This window comes from Rhineura floridana, chromosome 6, assembly GCF_030035675.1.
Source record: "Rhineura floridana isolate rRhiFlo1 chromosome 6, rRhiFlo1.hap2, whole genome shotgun sequence".
NCBI lineage: Eukaryota > Metazoa > Chordata > Lepidosauria > Squamata > Rhineuridae > Rhineura > Rhineura floridana.
Genome location: NC_084485.1, coordinates 4,394,506 through 4,412,430, shown reverse-complemented (window position 1 = coordinate 4,412,430; position 17,925 = coordinate 4,394,506). Strand labels below are relative to the sequence as shown.

At 49.5% G+C, this 17,925-nt stretch overlaps 2 protein-coding genes across 5 annotated transcripts in view; one reads left to right on the top strand and one right to left on the bottom strand.

Annotated features, from left to right (window-relative positions):
- The window catches only part of ASXL1 (ASXL transcriptional regulator 1), a 35,870-nt gene extending 31,148 nt beyond the window's left edge, over window positions 1-4,722 (top strand). For all 3 annotated transcript variants that reach the window (XM_061630794.1, XM_061630797.1, XM_061630795.1), the window contains one exon: window positions 260-4,722. In XM_061630794.1, the coding sequence (XP_061486778.1) occupies window positions 260-3,124 (2,865 nt within the window). In that variant the 3' untranslated portion in view covers window positions 3,125-4,722. The remainder of the gene's footprint in view (window positions 1-259) is intronic.
- A 1,827-nt stretch (window positions 4,723-6,549) lies between these two features.
- NOL4L (nucleolar protein 4 like) overlaps window positions 6,550-17,925 on the bottom strand; it is a 181,338-nt gene continuing 169,962 nt past the window's right edge. Inside the window, exons 9-11 of one of the 2 annotated variants that reach the window (XM_061630792.1) lie at window positions 13,503-13,625; window positions 12,766-12,967; window positions 6,550-10,830 (exon numbers count right to left, since the gene is read on the bottom strand). In XM_061630792.1, the coding sequence (XP_061486776.1) occupies window positions 10,628-10,830; window positions 12,766-12,967; window positions 13,503-13,625 (528 nt within the window). In that variant the 3' untranslated portion in view covers window positions 6,550-10,627. Of the gene's footprint in view, window positions 10,831-11,869; window positions 11,945-12,765; window positions 12,968-13,502; window positions 13,626-17,925 lie in introns of those variants that run through there. The other variant, XM_061630793.1, reaches the window with a different exon arrangement.

Here is a 17,925-nt window from a genome sequence, read left to right as displayed (position 1 = left end):
GAAGGATGCACAGAGTGCTCAGTGCCTTCACCAAACTACACTTCCCAGAATTCTTTGAGAGGGGAGCTGTGGTTATTAAACTGATACGTTTGTAGGATTTCCAGAGCCTCATCAAGGCCTGCTTACTAGCTGCTTACTTGTTTTTAAAATGTGCAATAGTTATACAGCATACAAAGAAAAATTCCTAAAGCACACACATGCACACAAGGGCCAGAGTCTTGTGAAAAACCCTCATTCTTGTTGTCTGGTTGTTTTTCAGATTCAGCTTTCCCGCATCAAACCCCCCTGGGTGGTTAAAGGTCAACCAGCCTACCAGATACGTCCTAGGGTTATCCCCGATGCAGAACCCTCCAGCCAGGACCGGAACAGGGACTCAGCCTCTGCTGACGTTAAGGCCTGTGCTGTGCAAAGCAGGATCCAGCGAGAGGCTGCTGCTCCTGCCACCGCCATTGGAGGTGGGGGTGGGCCAGGAGGAGGTGGCAGGAGCACGGATGAAGGTGGCGGCGGCGGCGGCAGGAGGATCCGGCAACCCAGTAACCACCCCAAATGCTGGCGATCGAAGAGAACTCGCAGGAAGTGTGTGTCAGATTTACAGCGAACACAGTTATTGTCGCCTTCCCACCTAGAAGAAGAGACTAGCTCTGAGCTGACTAAAACGAACTTGCCTGCTTATGAGCAAGAGGCCTCTGAGGCTGAGGAAGCCCTTGCCTTTGGGCAAGCTGCCAGCCTCACTTCACTTGGGGCGGAATGTGCTGTCCAGCTTGCAGAGGCTGCAGGAGGCAGCCACTTGGGTGATGCTGTAACTGACTTGCCCCTAGGCTGCATAGCCACAGAGACACCATTGGACAGCGCTGGGCAGCTCTCAGGTGGCCTAAGCTGTGAACCGCCTCCAAGTGCTGCTTCCCAAGAGGGTGATGACAGAAAGGAGGGAAGTGATTTTCCTCCAAGTGGCCAACGCAGCCTTTCTTGGCTACAGGGTCCTCCAGTGAATCCCCTTGAAAGGGCAAGTAGAATGGAAGGGCATGAACGTGGTGATGCTCTCATTCTGAGCTGCAGCTCTCCTGTGAAGGAAGCCACCTCTGTGAGTTCCAGCCGTACCATAGATCTGGAGAGCAGTGAGGAGGATGGGCTTGACGTGGTGCCTGGCTCTCATGCAGAGGAGCACCTCCCAGATCCAGATCAAGAGAACTCCAGCAGTATTGGGATGGAGCTAGCTTCACAGTGGCGTGGGAGAGAAATGGCAAGTGGGCTACACAGCAGCAGCAAGAATGAAGCTTCTCTGTCAAAGCCAGTTCCACTGTCCGAAGGCGTGAATCCTTCCCATGGCAGCCTTGCCTCCAAGAGTTGCCTTCCTCCCTGGGAGGTGCTGTTGAGGACAGGGGCAGGGACAGGTAGCCAGCAGGCACAGCCAGTGCCAAGCACCAACCCCTCTAGTGACGAGGAAACCAGGAGCATGCTGAGCGAGACAACCGAGACAGCATCTGACTTGGAAGCTGAGCTAATGGATGAGAATGCAGAGTTGGACTGGAATGGCGGCAAAGCGACAGAGAAAGGAGCTGATCCCAACAGGGGCCACCTGGGGGAATATAATGGGATCAGATTTGAAGGTTCTGTAAGAACTGACACTCCCTCATGCAGGGAGGACTTGCCTTCAGAAGCAGGGACCACCAACGTCTGTCAGCCACAGTGCTGGAGACCGCAGCCATCTCTCCTCCAGGAAGCTTGTGAATCTTCTCCCCATGTTGATTTACAAGGCCAGGAAAGACCACTGGTGGAGACCCCCAAGCATCTGTCTGTACAAGCAAGCAACCCTCGTGTGGTGCCGTTTCTCAGAGGAAGGCTGCCTCTGAAAACAGTCCTTTCAGGGGCTCAGAGCAGCACCAACATAGCAGCTGCAGCCTCTTCTCTAGCCAGGCCCTCTTCAAAGTGTGGTTCTTTCCCAGTGGCAAACAAGACCTCCCTTTCCCAAAAGCTCCCTTCGGATGAGGGGATGGACGCGCCTGGCACAGTCAGAAACGGATACTGTGCACCAAGGTCTTTGAGGGACTTTCCCAAAGGGCAGGGCACTGCTGGCCCAACATCTTTGCCTGTGAAGAGGGTAGAGAAAGAGCCAAAGGGCTTGGGGAAGAGTCCTCCGTTGAGCTCCAAGTCTGATGCTCCAGCGAGCACTTCCCAGAGACCTGATAAGTTGGGCCTGAGAGGAGGGACGGTCTCTCCCTGCCCTTGTGAAGATCAACCGGATTCTTCTGCTGCTGTCCCTGCAGAATCTGTTGCCGGTGGGAGCCCAAAAGGGAAGCTGGAAGCAACCGCAACGCCTTGCGTGGCCCCCTGCGTAGGCCCAGATTCTGTTCCCAAGAGCCACGGCGCTCATGGGAAGAAGGTCTTTGGCTCCAGCTTCCCCTGCAGTGCAACTGCTAGAGTGCAGCAGCATCAGCATCACAAAGGGCTGGAGCCCTTCCCCATGCTGGGCATGCTTTCACACAGCAAGCTAGTGCCGCCACCGAAGACGGCCGTGTCTGGAAGTGGCATGCAAGCCGTCAGGGAAGACTGGCCTCCAAAGCAGCGCTTGCATGCTGGAGGCGGCAGAGGAGTTGAGAACAAGAATGTCCTGGTGTGCTCCAGCCCAGCTAAGAGGAATGTGGAGAAGAGGAAGGAGGCCTCACCTAGCCCTGTGGAGCTGGTGGAGCAGCACTTGCAAAGCATCCCTCTGGGCCGGGACTTGCCCTTTTTCAAGTTGCCAAGAGAGCCAGGGAAAGGACTTGCCCAGCCGCTGGAGCCGTCCTCCGTCCCTTCTCAGCTCAACATCAAGCAGGCGTTTTATGGGAAGCTTTCAAAGTTGCAGCTTAATTCTGCCAGTTTTAATTATGCCTCTAATGTGCCAGTTTTTCCCAGAAGTCTTGCAGGAAGTATGATGCAGCTAAACCACAAAGCGAACTTTGCTGCATCCCGTGGCGTCTCTTTCTCCGCACAGATGTTTGCTGATAGCAGCAGCATGGAAGAAATTTCACTCAAGTGTTCATGCAGCCTTAAAGCCATGATTATGTGTAAAGGCTGTGGGGCATTTTGTCATGACGACTGTATTGGCCCCTCCAAGCTTTGTGTGTTGTGCCTTGTGGTAAGATGATGAATTACAGCCCTGGAAGGAAAAGCTGTGTATTTAGCGTGTCTGTTTTGATAACAAGGATCCTGGAATGTGTACACAAAATATCATTCAGGTCATAATAGAGGCAATGTTAACAATGTATGTTTTGATTTCCCTGCTAGAATTGGCAATTGGCCGTGGGGACTGCCCAGTTTATGAGGGTTTGTTCCCCACAGGAACTGCTGAACAGTCTGCTTGTGGGCGGGCCCGCCCTGGCACTGGTGGTTTGTGTTCCATCAGCCCTTGAAGGGAAGGGAGGAGGGTGGGTTTGCTCCAATGGAACTGGAGCTAGCGCCCTCCATTTTTTAGGGCTGGGCTAAGTGGACCCAGCTTGCTCAGGTGGAGCTGAATTCAGTCTTCCATTCTCCCGTCCTGCCATCTTCCTCCCCTGGCCTGGGGTGGAGGAATAGGTTTTTTGAGATCCCTCCATTTAGAGAGAGCAGGAAATAAGTGGTTGTGGGCTTCAGAGTTTGAATGCAGGATGAGGGTTGGCCATTGGAATAGTGAGCTTGTCCACCTTCTGTGTTGGAGGAGCCTGGCTGTGTGCAGCTGTCAGGCGGAGGCTTTAGCGGTCGTCTTCTGTAGCTGGAAGCCTCCTTGTCAGAGGACTTGCATCACCAGAGAGGATGGGGCTATGTATAACTTCTTACTTTCTAGGCAGTGTCATTTTTATATATATATATATATATATAATTTTAAGCTTTTTGTTCTTGGGTGTAAAAAGTAAAATGTTTGGCTCCTATATGTACCCTCTATGCACCTGTTGGATCATGTATTTATATGTTGTACACAGTACTGGGCAATTCTGTAAATTGATGTTATGTACATAAAAGGGTTTTTAAAAATTCCTTTATTTTTCAGGCTGCAGCAGTATTGCATTAAAGTGGTGTTGGTTACTAATTGCTGTCCATAATCAGAGCTGCTGTGTTCTGCCCTGCCTCTTGCAAAGTCTGACCTGTCTCACACTGCCTCTCCTGCTGTGTTGTTTTTTTTTGGGGGGGGGGGGGAGGACAGCATTTGTTCCAGGTCTTGCCCAGCTGCTCAGGCTCTGAAGTTTTGCTTCTTGCTTGCCCTCCTGTAACTCCAGAGAGCGCTGGAGGCAAGTGCCCAGGAACTGGTGTGCCTACCGAGTGGGAGCAGACAAGCCGGTGCGTGTCATCTTTGGGAAGTGCCCACTGAGGAGGGAGGAAGCAGATAGGTGGTGAAAGTCTGTCACTTTCCTTTTCTCCTTCCTTCAGCTCCTACCTACCTCTTCCTTGACCAGGCTCCTCTTTTCCTTTAATCTGGAGTTCAGCTCCAGAATGGTTTACTCTTAAATCAGTGTGGCAGCTTTTTAGCTGGAAACGGAGGAAAGAGAAGGACGTGAAATGAATTGCGGTATTAAAGGTAACTAAGCTGATGGTCGGAAATCTGCTTACCAAAGATGGGGGGCAGAGCTGTGGCCCCTCACTCTGCATCCTCCAGGGCCACTATTGTGTACAGACAGGCTGGTCTGGTGCAGGGGGAGGCCTCTCTGATGACCCCTGGTGTTGTATGTCCCGTGTGGTATTGGAAAAAAATAAACATTTTGAAAAAGTGAACTTGTCATAATCTTCCTTCTGAAATGCTTCCTCTAGTATTTGGACTTGTAGTTCACACTCATCCTTTGTAATATCTAAGACGGCAGTTCTCCATTGATAGGAATGGGCAGGTCCTCATGAACTCTGCTTTGGCTCCAGTAGTGCCACCTGAAGGATTTTACTATGGCATAAGCTTTCATGAACTAGAGTCCATCTGATGAAGTGGACTGTAGTCCGACGCAAGGTCTCACCTGTTTTTTTAGTCAGTAAGAGCCAGTGTGGTGTAGCAGTTAAGCTGTCAGACTACAATCTGGGAGACCAGGGTTCTAATCCCCTCACAGCCATGAAGCTCCCTAGGTGACCTTGGGCCATCTCAGCCTCAGAAGATGACTGCCTCTGAATCCCGCTTACCATGAAAGCCCTATTCATAGGGTCGCCATAAGTCGGGACTGACTTTGTTTTTAGTTACTGTAAACCGCCGAGAGAGCTTTGGCTATGGGGTGGTATATAAATACAATAAATAAATTGAATGCAGTCCATTTTTTCAAGATTGTGTTGCATTTGCTGCAACATACTTTTCTTACCTGTAAGCTGCTGATTCTGAGGGCAAGCACAAGACACATTTAAAGTAGTTGCACCGCATGATTCAGACCAGGGCTGGCGTGAGAGGCTGGGGACCCCTCTAGAGCCCCTCCTTAGGGTGGGAAGGTGGTGCTCCTGTTCTGTCATCGGTAGCAATGTCAGGTCCTACAACCCGATCCTGCTGCAGATTATGGAGAGGGAGCTCCCAGGCACCCCAATACAGACAACACCAGCTTCAGTAAGCCTGCACGCATGTTCCTCCTACCTCTTCCGCCAGTGTGAATACCATATGCGCTGTGTCCACATGCATGCCATCACCCAAGATGGGGGAGGCTTCCCTAGGGGGTTGATGCCACCCTCTTGGTTGATGGCAAGCATGCATGGCTTATTAGCCTCATGCTACCTGTATTTGGGGGGGGGCTGGGCTACAGTGAGGCAGGCTGGTGCCAGCCTTGATCCAGATCCTCATGTGCTGTTGCTGAACGTTAAGATGCAGCATCCAATGAGTGTTGCACCCTGCTGTCTGTTGCAACTCTGTAAGGGCTCCCAGAACATCCTTTGATTCAACATTGCTTCACATAGCACCCTGAAGCCATTGCCACATTCAGCAACTGCTGGCCTTTTTCAGCCGGTTCACTTGTGGCAGCATTTGGCATGTTTGTCCCTTCCAGTGGCTGAGCAGAAGGTGGTCCTTAGAAAAAGACTAAGGGGTGACTGCTTCCTGTAGTGATGAAAAGCTATGCTTGGAGCTATCCCCCTCCCTTGGTTTTGTATCAGTGGTTACCAGCTGTGCCCATCTACTTGGCGTCATGAGACAAAAGACAACCTTTTGGCCAAAGGCTCATTAGTCCAGCTCACAACAGCCAATGGGAAGCCTGCAAGCAGGGCCTGAGCACACTTCCTGCTTGTGATTCTCAGCAGCAGGTATTCAGAGGCAGAGCATAGCCTTACCCTCTGTGGGGGGGGGGGAGATAAGGCTGCAACTCCATCATGAACTCTTGACCTAAGGGCTGCAGCCCATTATCCTTTGAGGACTACTGCAACTTTGAACCCAGGCAACTTAAAAAAGCTGCCCTGCTCAATGAGTCTAGCAAGGACGAGAATAGCAGTGGGTACTGTAGCCAGGATGCATGGATTGGAAGATAACACACTGCTCTGAGTAGGCCTACAGATGGGTGTAATTTACAGGTGCTTGGGAGCTAGGGCAAAAAGAAGCCACTGCAGCCATACTGGAAGCTAGAGGATGCATTCTGTTTGTTATACAGTGTTTATTAAGTAGATTCAGTCTTATAATGTGATATACAGACTCAAAAAAATTCCACATACTTATGAAATCAGTGCATTTAGCAAGTAATACCATGGATGGAAATAACCGCTGGATTTAAACAGCTTGTTGGTCTTTAAGTGAATGGGACAAGGAGGTTGGCCTGTGCTACTCATTTCACAAACAGAACAGAATTAAGTTGCGTTACATAGAACAAACACACGTTCTAAGAAGTAAAATATTAAGCCACATTTACTGGAAAAAGATCCACTGTATATAAAACAAAGTATTTCCATAGCACATGGAGGAGGAAGTGCTCATCTGCTTAAAAGAGCCACATGAAGTTGCATAGGTGCCTGTCAGGAAGGTCTTTTTAGAATTTAACTGATTTAAGCAATAAAGTGTCACCTTCTCAAGCTGGTTTTAAGTGCCATTTCCTTCCTCTGTAGCATGTCTAGGAACATATGGGTGCCTCTTGGGATTTTAACAGCACTGGACTATATACCATATTGGTAGTTGCTGGAGGTTATTTCCTGGGTCACACATGCCTCACAGCCCATTTCTTGTGCCTTGGTGGTTATGGGAGCAGAAGCCAGTGAATAGTGTGATCCTGTGATTTGAGACTAGTGAGAGAGAGCCTAGATGTTTGCTTTCATCTTATCTCTACCTTTTAAAGAACCTGACATTTAACTGGTCACTTGAGGAGAACACGGTGTGAAACCCTTTTCATTGCAGCGCATCCCAGGAACAGGATAGGTGTGTGTTTGCGTACAGAGATGGATGGGATACAGATTAGAGAGACGGTGGCTTTGCTAAGCAGATGATCGAGGGTGAGGTGTGTCTTCCTCGCCAAGAGCAGGACTTGCAGAACACAGAGGGGGGTGCTGGGAATTCTGTACATGTAAACAGTACACTTTCACTGAGTCCAAAGTCAGGAGCAAAAAGTACAAAGGTTCACATTGGTCTTGGGTAGATACAGGCGAAGAACTGAGCTGTACAGCTCTGAAACAACAACCAAACCAAACTTTCTAAAGCACCACTAAATTATATAAAAATCAGACCATGGACAGATTGTAGTTTGTATTCTGGTGAAATCCCTAGGCTACCTTGTAAAAAGTTTTACAAAAAATTAGAAATCAAAATTTTATTTAACCCTCTGAGTTCAAAGCAGCATTTTTTGTAAATGAACTGGTACTAAACGTTACAGCCATCTATGAGAAGAAGGTGGCTTTCAAGATTGGGTGTGTGTGTGTGTGTTTGGGAGGAGGGGATTTCTATTTGGAATCCTATGAATGCCTTTCCCTGGCTGAAAATGCTGCTATGGGAAAGGGACTTGTGGGTAGAGATTTCCCCCCCCCCTTTTTTTCTTTGTTGAAAGACCTGCCAAGCCAGAGTTCTCATAGGGATTCGATTCCTGTTTGTGAGCACAGGAGGGCTAACCTTTTGCAGAAAGAAGGGTCCCCTACTCAACAGGGATCAGTTGAAGACCACAGAAATGTCCTAAGACAATTAGGGCTATAAACATAAAATGGCTTCTGTGGCCCAAATACAACTAGAGGCTATACTTTCCTGAACTCAACCCAGCCCAGATGCGGGTTGTGAGCCCCAGTTGGCTTTCTGTCGGTCTCTTTTCATTAGCCACGCCAGTCTCAAAACATTCTACCAGTGGTTTAAAAAACAAAAGCAGTGACATATGCACACTAAGCCAAGTTCCAAAGTGATCTAGAGAAGAGACTTTTAAACATTACACCTGGGGAACTTTACCAAAGCAGTCTGCTGTTCCATTGTAATAAGCCTCTGGGTAACCAGCCCCCTGTCTCATGGCTATGTTCCTGGTGGTGCCTTCAGCAAAGCAAAGGCTGCACACGAGGACTTGAACACCAGGATTTTAAGGACAGCGATTGTCTCTGCCACACTTTAATGTTAAGATTTTCACAAAGGTGGTGTGGTAAGGACTTTCTTTCCTGGGCCTTTCACAATAATAAATATTTACAGAAAATCAAAGTTGGGAGAAGAAACAGCAGGTCAAGCACACATGGGTTGTCCTCTGCTGCGGAGAAAAAGCGAAAAGGGGGGTTGACAGGAGGACTTTTAGCAGAAGGCTGACCTCCGTTTCCCTGGAACCCCCAGGGTATCGCTCAAGAAAGTAAGGAAACTACAGGGTGTGAACTAGGATCAGAAATTCTCATGTGCAACAAAGCCACGCTCACGGGGAAACAACCACCTCATCATAAGCAGCAGCAACTGCCAAGGACGTACTCTTGGGAGGGGGCCTGCAGTAATTTGTTCCTGAGAGCTTTTGTGTACGAAATGTGGCTTAAAACTAACAGTCTGATCCCAAGCATATGTATGGAACGATACGGAAGGAAACCATGCTCAACTGAACAAAAGTAGCTTCCATATACATTGGCTTTCGGAAGGGAGTGCTGCGTTTTCTTCACCTCATGGAATAAGGCAAATAAAAGGTGCTCAGTTCCATGGAAGAAAGTGCCCCAGAATGCCTGGGCTATGGCAAACGCCCTAAACGGGGGAGCTCGAAGGAGGAAATGATTGGTGGCGATACTGCCGGCGCCGCAGGTTTCTCCCAAACTTGGCAAGGGCTGGTACTTTGTGGTGGTGTGTTCCCTAGTAAGCTGTGGCACTGCAGGGAGACGTGGGTTTAGTCACGTTGGCCAGCTGGGAGCAGAGGGGAGGCGAAGAGAATTCACCCAGTTGTTTAGGCCTCAGGTTTCCTGGTTTCTTCTGCTACTGCTGAGCAGGTTGCGTGGTCCGGTGCTGCTGCCTGAGCTCCTCCATTCCTGATTTTAGCAGCACTGAAAAATATTGCACTGAGCAAAAGCAAGAGCATTATGTGGGTGGGTGGGTGGGCATTGGGGGGCATAGGGGGAAACTACTTGAGGAGGAAAAAAGTGGCTCCGTCTCTATCCACGCATCAGAAACGGTGGGCTTCTTGCAGGAGGCCTTTGCCTGCAGGCTGCAAAATGCCTTTTTGAAAACCTTCCAGGAATGACCTGAACAGGAAGCTGCTTTTCTCATGCTGCCCTCCCCCACTCGCCACTGCGCTCCCATTCCAGTGGCGAATGCAACCCTGCCTCAAGCAAGCCCCTTGCAAAAAGCATTAGGGGAGAGGTACCCCCTGCAGCAAGGAACAGGCCTGGTCTGCCGGCTCAAGCAGCCCCTGAGGGTTGACAGCTGGAGTCTCCCCTGTGGCTGCACCAGCAGGAGCCAAGTCTGGAAAAAACCCACAATGCAGGGTGATGAGGTAGGTAGAGTGTGGAGGAGGAAGAAGAGCAGGCAGCTGCTTTGTGACTTGGCCCCAGGGGCTTTCCTTTCAAGTGACCAGAGCAAGTCCTGCTAATTGGAAGGGGAGAGGGAGGGGGCTGGCCCCTGTGCTGCCAAAGGGCTGCTGGGTGAAAAGGTGGAACACGTAGAGGGTCTGCAGCTGCCTGGGTAGCTGATCACATCATCCTCACTTCCAGCATCCGGAAGCGGAATGGTGTGACGGAATGTGTGACGGTGCAGGATTAAACCTCCTCCTCATCTGACAGACAGAAAAGTGGCAAATCTGTACAAACTCAAGACATCATTTAAAAAAAATAAATTAGGGAAGGGAGGGGAAGAGGGAGGGGGTGATCCTGGCAAGGGAGGGCCCGTTTCTCAATAAATATGGAATTTCTAAGACATGGAAGAGGCAGGAAGGGTGGCAGGGAGGTGCTGAAAAAGGGCTCTACAAAGTAAATTCTGACTGTGCCTGTAGCTCCACACACACACCCCCGGCTCTTCCCCCCCACCTCCTCTTCCCTCACCCCCAAACAATAGTCCTACATCTCTCCAGGCTGCAGAGCGGCTCCTCTGGGTTGCTGGAACGCACTGGCGTGGGCCGGTTCGAAAGGCAGGTGCTTGGGCCCCAAAGTGAAACAGATCTTTTGGGATTCCACCTTTAAAAAAGCAAGAGCCTGTGCCAGCTTGGAGATGGTTGGTGGGCAGAGGAATGGCCAGTCCTGAGCAGATTATCGGAGGGAGCCTCGTGCAAGAGGTGGACAGTGTCTTCTGGCACAGGAGCCGCAGGGAGGCGAGCAGTCAGTTCTGCTGTAAAATGAGGTTTTCCAGTTCATCTGCAGAGCGAAGGAGGAAGGCTGCGGACTCTCGGTAGCCAGCAATCAGTTGCCGCACCGCACTGATCTCAGTGGGGCTGAGCTGGGCGGCTGGCACCCCCCTGTTCGTGCTGTTGGCAGGGGGGGTGGTACTGGACGCGCCACTTTTCATGCTGAGGTCAGTGGGGCCTGAAAGAGGAGAGCAAGAGAAATGCACAGGATGCAGACGGCCTGCAGAGGAGCCTGCCCTAGGAAAGGAGAGACCGCCACCGTCGCAGAGACAGGTGTAGCTCACCAGCCCCTCTACAGAGTACAACCCACGTGATCTTTGAGATTGTTTTACCTTGGTTTGGGTTTTAATGTGACTATGGTAAGGCACTTTGAACCAAGGGATGAAGCGGGCACACATCTTTGAATAAACACAGAAACACATCTGTGTAGATCACGTTTGCTCAATGGGCCACAGCCTGCAACAGGTGCTGGTGCTCTGCTCTGGGACCCGCGTTCCTTCCCGACACTGCCGATGCACACCAGTGTGCCTGCCTCTTGGGGAAGCACCCAAAAAAGGCGTGGACACCCGTGGGGGGAGCAGGAAGAGAAGAGGAGCTTTGGCAAGCCTGACAGGACAACCACCTGCCATGAGCAGGGAGGAGGATATTCATACATTAATAATAACAAAAATTATTACAGGCATCTCAAGGCAGCACACAACAGAACATTTTTAAAAAAACAACCACTTAAAAATACAAAAAAACAGCAGAACTGAACAGACACATTCATCCAGCCAGGAAAGCTTGTCGGAACAAAAATGTCCTGAATGGTTTCTGGAAAGTGCAAGTAGTGGGTGCCCCTCATATCTCGACAGCGCTGCTCGAAGTGACTGTGGAGTGGGCGCCTGATATCTTTGGGGCTTACAGGAGACGTTGTCCCACAGTGACCTAATGGATATGTAAGGGATAAAGCGGTCTCTTAAGTAACCTGGTCCTGATATATATAGAGCCAACACCCTGAACTTGGCCCATTTGGGAGTTAAAAGACAGAACAAGAAGCCTTGGATGGAGGGAAAGCAGCCCAGCTGGGAAAGTGCCAAGAGAAATCTCTCAACTACGCTCATCAACCAGAAGGAACCCAGGAAGACAAAAGGCCCCGGAGCTCTCTAGCAGAGGGAGGCCAAACACCCTCCCCTACAGGGCCTACAATCTTAAGAGAGGAAAACACATCACCCTCTTCTCCTCTCACTTGAGGGGATTAGGTTCCAGTGGCTGACGCCCAGGGTGGGATCTTGCTTCAGGGTTAAGAGGCACTAGGAAGAGATGAGAAGCATTAATCTCAGAAAGGCATCTTCCACATCCTTCCAGCGAGGGCAAGCTAGAGAGGAAGGAGGGCTGGAGCTGACAGAAGTGTCTCATCTCAGCCACTGGCCAATCCTGGGGGTCTCAAATACTCATTATATTAACTCCAAAGCATGCTCCTCCGTTTTCAGGATCAGGGATGGTGTTCACGTTCCCAGGTCTGGCCAAAGGACTCACAAAATGGTCATGCACACAGGAATGCTGGGTGGCCTGGGTCACAATGAATGGCGAATGCACATGGCCGGGGGCCGCAGCACAGGCTTATTAAACTCAAGGACATTTTCCTAAATTAAAGCTTGCTTAGGGCGAACTTAACAGACCTTTGCCTGGACTTGCCCTTGAAAGACAACGCTTGGGCAGAGGCAGAAGACAGCCAAGTCCTATTAGGGCATTTGCCAGCCTGAGGACCTCGTTTCCTTGTGAGGAACCTCCCAGGGGCCGCACGCCAGTACTGAGAGGGGCCAGACCCAAAGGCCAGAGTCACCCAACACCCTCATTTTCTCACATGCGTGTGCACACCCCCCATTCATTTATTTCATTCTCTTTCCCCTTTCCCTGCTCAGCTGCCTCCTCACAGCAACAAGGCTTTTAAAAAGCTCCCAATGGCACCGGTGGAAGCTTTTTAAGAGCCTAATTGCTGGAGGTGGGAAGGGAGAGAGAGAGAGAGATTGAGGAGGGAAGGCTTGGACCAGAGGTTCATCACCCCTGTACCAGGGGAAGGAATTCCCCCATGGCTGCATCCTGCAACTCTGCCAGCCAGCCCTCTTCTTACCGTTACTGTGATTCGCTGTCTGGAGTGAAGCAGCAGGTTGCAGGCTGCCTCCTAGGTTTCCGTAGCTCCGGTAACTGTAGTTCAGGCTCCCATTGATGTAAACGGGATCTTGCGAGAAGGAGGAGGCTGGCAGTGTGTAGGACGAATGTGTGATGGCAGCGGAATCTCGGGAGTGTTGCTTGTCCTGGGCAACTGGTTCATCCTGCAGCGAGAGGTTCCAAAAGTCAGGAGAAAAGCTTGAGGCTGGCCTCTTCAAGAGCTCCTCCAGCCAGCTAGGGCTGAGAAAGAGGAGGAATGCGTTGGAGCAAACATCCAGATGCTCCTTCTTCCCTTCAAATTAGTGCCACCCTCGTTGCGTGCTCAGTCACAAAATACAGCACCAAAGGCCCATGTAGACTAACATCCCATTCCCCACAAGGGCCAGCTAGGTGCTTCTAGTTTGCCTGCAACAGCCCACGCCTACCTCAGCAACTGGAATTTAGTGGCCTCCAAATGAGGAATTTCCATATAGCATATTTTTAAAGCACACACACACAAAGAAGTTGAAATTCTGAGCCTGGAGACCATTTTTCACAGCTGGCTCATTGTCGCCTACGCTGTGCTCACTTGTCTCTTTTGTCCTAGAGTTGCCACTGGTCAAACAATTTCTGCAGGCCACAGTAGCAACATCACACCACCTTTGGGGCATGGCATTCTGCAGTCAGTGCCAAATGCTATGCCAGTTCCAGGGCCCATACCTGGGACGTCTGGTAGATCTCCAGCCGCATTCTCTTGGCTGCCTTCCGTGTCTCACTCTCGCACGCGGCTGCCAGGATGTTCTCGGCCATGGCTGAGGTCAGGTGGGGCGGGGTGGGCCTGGTCTGGGGACATAGATAGTCAGGAATGTCAGCCGTTGGAAAACAAGGGGGCTGGTGGGTGGGTAAGGAGGCAGACTTCTGCAAGCCCAGAGTCAAAGGAGGAGGTTGGACAGTTATCTATTAAAATATTTACAACCTTTCTTTTGGCCTCTACAGACCCCCAAGGCAGCATAGAACACATCAGTTAAGGACAATAAATTATCCATAAAACTTCCAGTTAAAAACAAAAAGTCTGTAACCATGTGCTGAAAAGCCCACAGAGCCTCTCAGGGGAGGGAGTTCCACACACCCTTAGTGGCACGGCTGAAAGAGCCCCACCCTGCAAGCCTGCCACAGACTGATCAACCTTTAAATATCCTGGTTCCAAACCAGTTAGGGCTTTAAAGGCGCTTTGTACTGTGCCCACAAAGCAAAAGTAGGATTAACCAATGCCAGATGAAAAAGCCTCCTCTGCACTGCCCCTTATATTCACCAAGTGAAATTTCTACACACTCTTCAAAGGCCGCCCGACGTAAAGTGTGCTGTAGTAATCACACCTTGATGTGACCTAGGCACATGCCACAGTGGCCATATCTGCATTTTCCCGGAAAGGATGCTGTACTGACGTGCTCCTAACTACAGCCACTTCCTTGCCACCCAGGACAAAAGCCATTCAAATGTTCATTATGGTCAATTAACCTTTCAATAGACTACAAAATATATAGTACAAAGATCACAGCCACACTAGAACCAATATTATAAGCCATGAGAGTGGCTATATGCTATAGTCAGCATGGATTTTTCACATTCCGCAATGTTAAATTGAAAATACCCCCCATGCCATTCTGATCCTTCCCATAAGCTCATTTCAAAACAAAATCTTACTTATAGTCCTGAACTCAGAAACGCTTGCTTAACAACCCTCTAAATTTTCATGGCGATACACAAAACACTCAGAGAGAATCCAGAGTTCAAAGTGTAAAACAAGAGGAAAAAATCCAGACCCGTTGGACTTTTTCTTGTCAGTGGTCTCACAATTTGTTGAAGTTAATTAAAAATCAGCCATGTTCACAGAGTACCTGTAATCCTGTTACTGACTTTGCCCCATACTCTGACCTTCATCTTCTGCAATTTAAAAGTTAAAAAATTAAAGAAATGTAACACTGGAGTCAATGGTAAGTGCGGGCATGCTCAGTAAGAACCAACCATCAGAGTTCTAAAAGCCAGACTCACAGCTTGGCTAATAAGGGGGCCACACCCAGGCCAGACATTTATTTCACTTGAGACAGTCATGGCGTTCCCCAAAGAATCCTGGGAAGTGTAGTTTGTGAAGGGTCCTGAGGGGAGACTCCTATTCCCGTGACAGAGCTCCAGCGGCCAGAGGGGTTTAACAGTCAGCACCTCTTCTGGGAATTGTAGCTCTGTGAGGGGAATAGGACCTCTCATAGCAACTCTCAGCATCCTTCACTAACTACACTTCCCAGGATTCTATGGGAGAAGCCAGGATTGTCTAAAGTGAAATAAAGATCTGGTATGGATGTGGCCAGGGACAGCCTTGGTTTAAATTTGGGTGGGAGGCTACATGTGGGAAAGGTGTGGGAAACTGAAAAACAACAATAGTGTTCAAAATGTTTTCTTTTTGGAAAGGGGTTTCCCCTCTGCCCTATGCCCGCCCCCCCGAACTTCTCCCCTCCCCTTTCCCACTCCTTCCCCCTCCCTGCCGCTCCCCCAGGTCAGTTTCACCTAACCTAAGCATGATTGCACAGGAGTAAATCCCACTGAACTCAAAAAGCATGCAAATGATCAAACCTGCCCCTCCCTCCTCCGCCATTCCTTTTGCCCCTTCCCTCTCCCTTCACCCCTCCCTCCCTCCCCTTCCAATCCCCTCCCCTCTCCCCTTCCCTCTCCTGCCCCCGCCCCCTCCTTCTCCTCCATGGTCAGTTTTACTTGTTCTAAGCATGGTTGCACAGGAGGAAATCCCCTTGAACTCCGTAAGCATGCAAATGATCAGACCTGCCTTTTTCATCCCCCCTCTCCCTCTCTCCTTTCCCTCTCCCCTCCATTCCTCCTCCCTTCTTCCTCTCCTCCCCTCTTCCTTCTCCCCTGTCCACTACAGCCCTCCCTCCCTCCTCTTCTCCCCCCCATGGTCAGTTTCACCTATCCTAAACATGATTGCAGGGGAGTAAATCCCTCTGTACTTGTCCTGCCCAGAACGCGCGACACGAGACAGAGGTGAGGTTGGAAATAATTCTTGCTTTATTAGAGTAACGGTTACATCAAAAGCAGTGAGCTTCATAGACCTGTCTCTGCTGACTCACTACTAGCTCTACCTCACTACCTAGGCATGCGCTGCAGCGTCTGGACTTCATGTGTTTTTAAATGGCTTTTTAAAAATGTGTTTTTAAATTTGTATATTTGTTTTTAATGTTTTTAATTGTTGTAAACCGCCCAGAGAGCTTCGGCTATGGGGCGGTATACAAATGCAATAAATAAATAAATAAGTTGACTCAGCTCCCCAATCCGGGGGGGGGGGGTCACCTTAAACAGGAAAGGTCTCCGCTCGTAACCTCTGACTCCTCCAAAGTACCACCTTGTCACCCTTCCGCTTCTCCATTGTCTCGCACAGGGCAAGGGGGGAAGATCCTCCAGCGGTACATCTGACAGCACAGGTTTGCTAGGTGCAGACTCAACCTCAGGGGGGGGCAGGGAGCAGGTTGGTGGGGAAGTGTTTGAAGTGCCAGGCTGGGAATCCCGGGGGGGTGTGGAATTGGCGCACACGAGAGGTTGCTTCCCAATGGCTCTGTTGGAGCACTTGCAGACAGAGCGGGATCCACGTCAATGGCAGGGCTGTCTGTGCGAACTTGTGGGATGTTGACATCTCCCCCTCCCTCAATGCCCTCGAAAGCCTCCTCCTCCTCCAACACTTCTCCCTGGTCTATCTGGGGGAGCTGGGGCTCAACAGAACTCAATAAGCATGCAAATGTTCAAACCTACCCTCTTCCTCCCCTCCCCCTCCCACCTGCTCTTATCCCTCTCCTCCCCCCTACCCAGAGCTTGGAAAAGTTACTTTTTTGAACTACAACTCCCATCAGCCCAATGCAGTGGCCATGCTGGCTGGGGCTGATGGGAGTTGTAGTTCAAAAAAAGGAACTTTTCCAAGCTCTGCCCCTACCCTTTCACCTCTCTCCCCCTGCATTTCCTCCCCCTCCCCTCCCCATTCCCCCATTATCAGTTTCACCTATCCTAAGCATGATTGCAGGGGAGTAAATCCCACTGAACTCAAGAAGCATTCAAATGATCAATCCATTCTCAGCAAACCTGCACAGGATCCCATTCCTTACCTCTCAGATTAAATAGCAGAGAAATTCACCGATAGGCAAAAAAACCTTGTTCTTTTATTTCTTAGACCTGCTGTGATTGTTAGCTCTCAGCTTGTCACTGTCAGTAATTAATTCACTAATAGGCAAAGAAATCTTGCGGTTTAAGAACGTACCTATAGCCAACAGATATTTCTATCAAACTTTAAAAAGCAGAGAAATTGGGCAGCTATAGTGAATGCACCAGGGGAGCAGGAGACCTGACCTCCTCTCTGAGATATTGTACCACCCTACACATTGGTCAAAATGCAAACACAATTTGGGTTGGCTTTTCACAGTCCAATCCACTTCCTCTGCAGTTTGGAAGAATTGGGTAACGTGCCTCTGAGCATATGGTGAGTGGTAGCAACACCTGCAATCAGCTCAAATAACAGAAACAAAGACGTGCTGTTATGATCTTGTTTCAGCAGGGAGGAAGCAACAATATTAAGACAGTTGATATTAGTTCAGATAGTTCACTTTAAATATGTTTGATTTACTTTGCAATTTTAGCAAAGTTTCCTATCGGAAATCATTTTCTTCTGCTTCTGTTTCTGTGAATATGTGAAGTACAGCAACACTTTGCAAAATTTACACTAAAAAACTCCAAAAGCAATTGTGGAATAATGGCACTGACTGTTCTGCAGAATAGTTTCCAGTGGACATGAGGGATGTCTTAGTTTGCACAAGATAAAACAGTGGGTGGTGAAATATATTCTAGCAAAATTCTAGGTGTGCTCTATGTTTTTAATTGACCATGACAGCTTTTCCTTAAGTGGAGTGGTTTAAGCATAGCAGGCTGAATAAATGTCCTGGCTCCTGCTGGGAGGAAGGGCAGGATATAAATCAAATAATAAATAAATAAATAAATAAAATCTTGGGCAGGCCAAGTTTGTTTTTTCCAACAGCTAGAGTCATTGTTTAAGCAGCAATATATTGTAATCAGACTGATTTTACATCAAACTGCC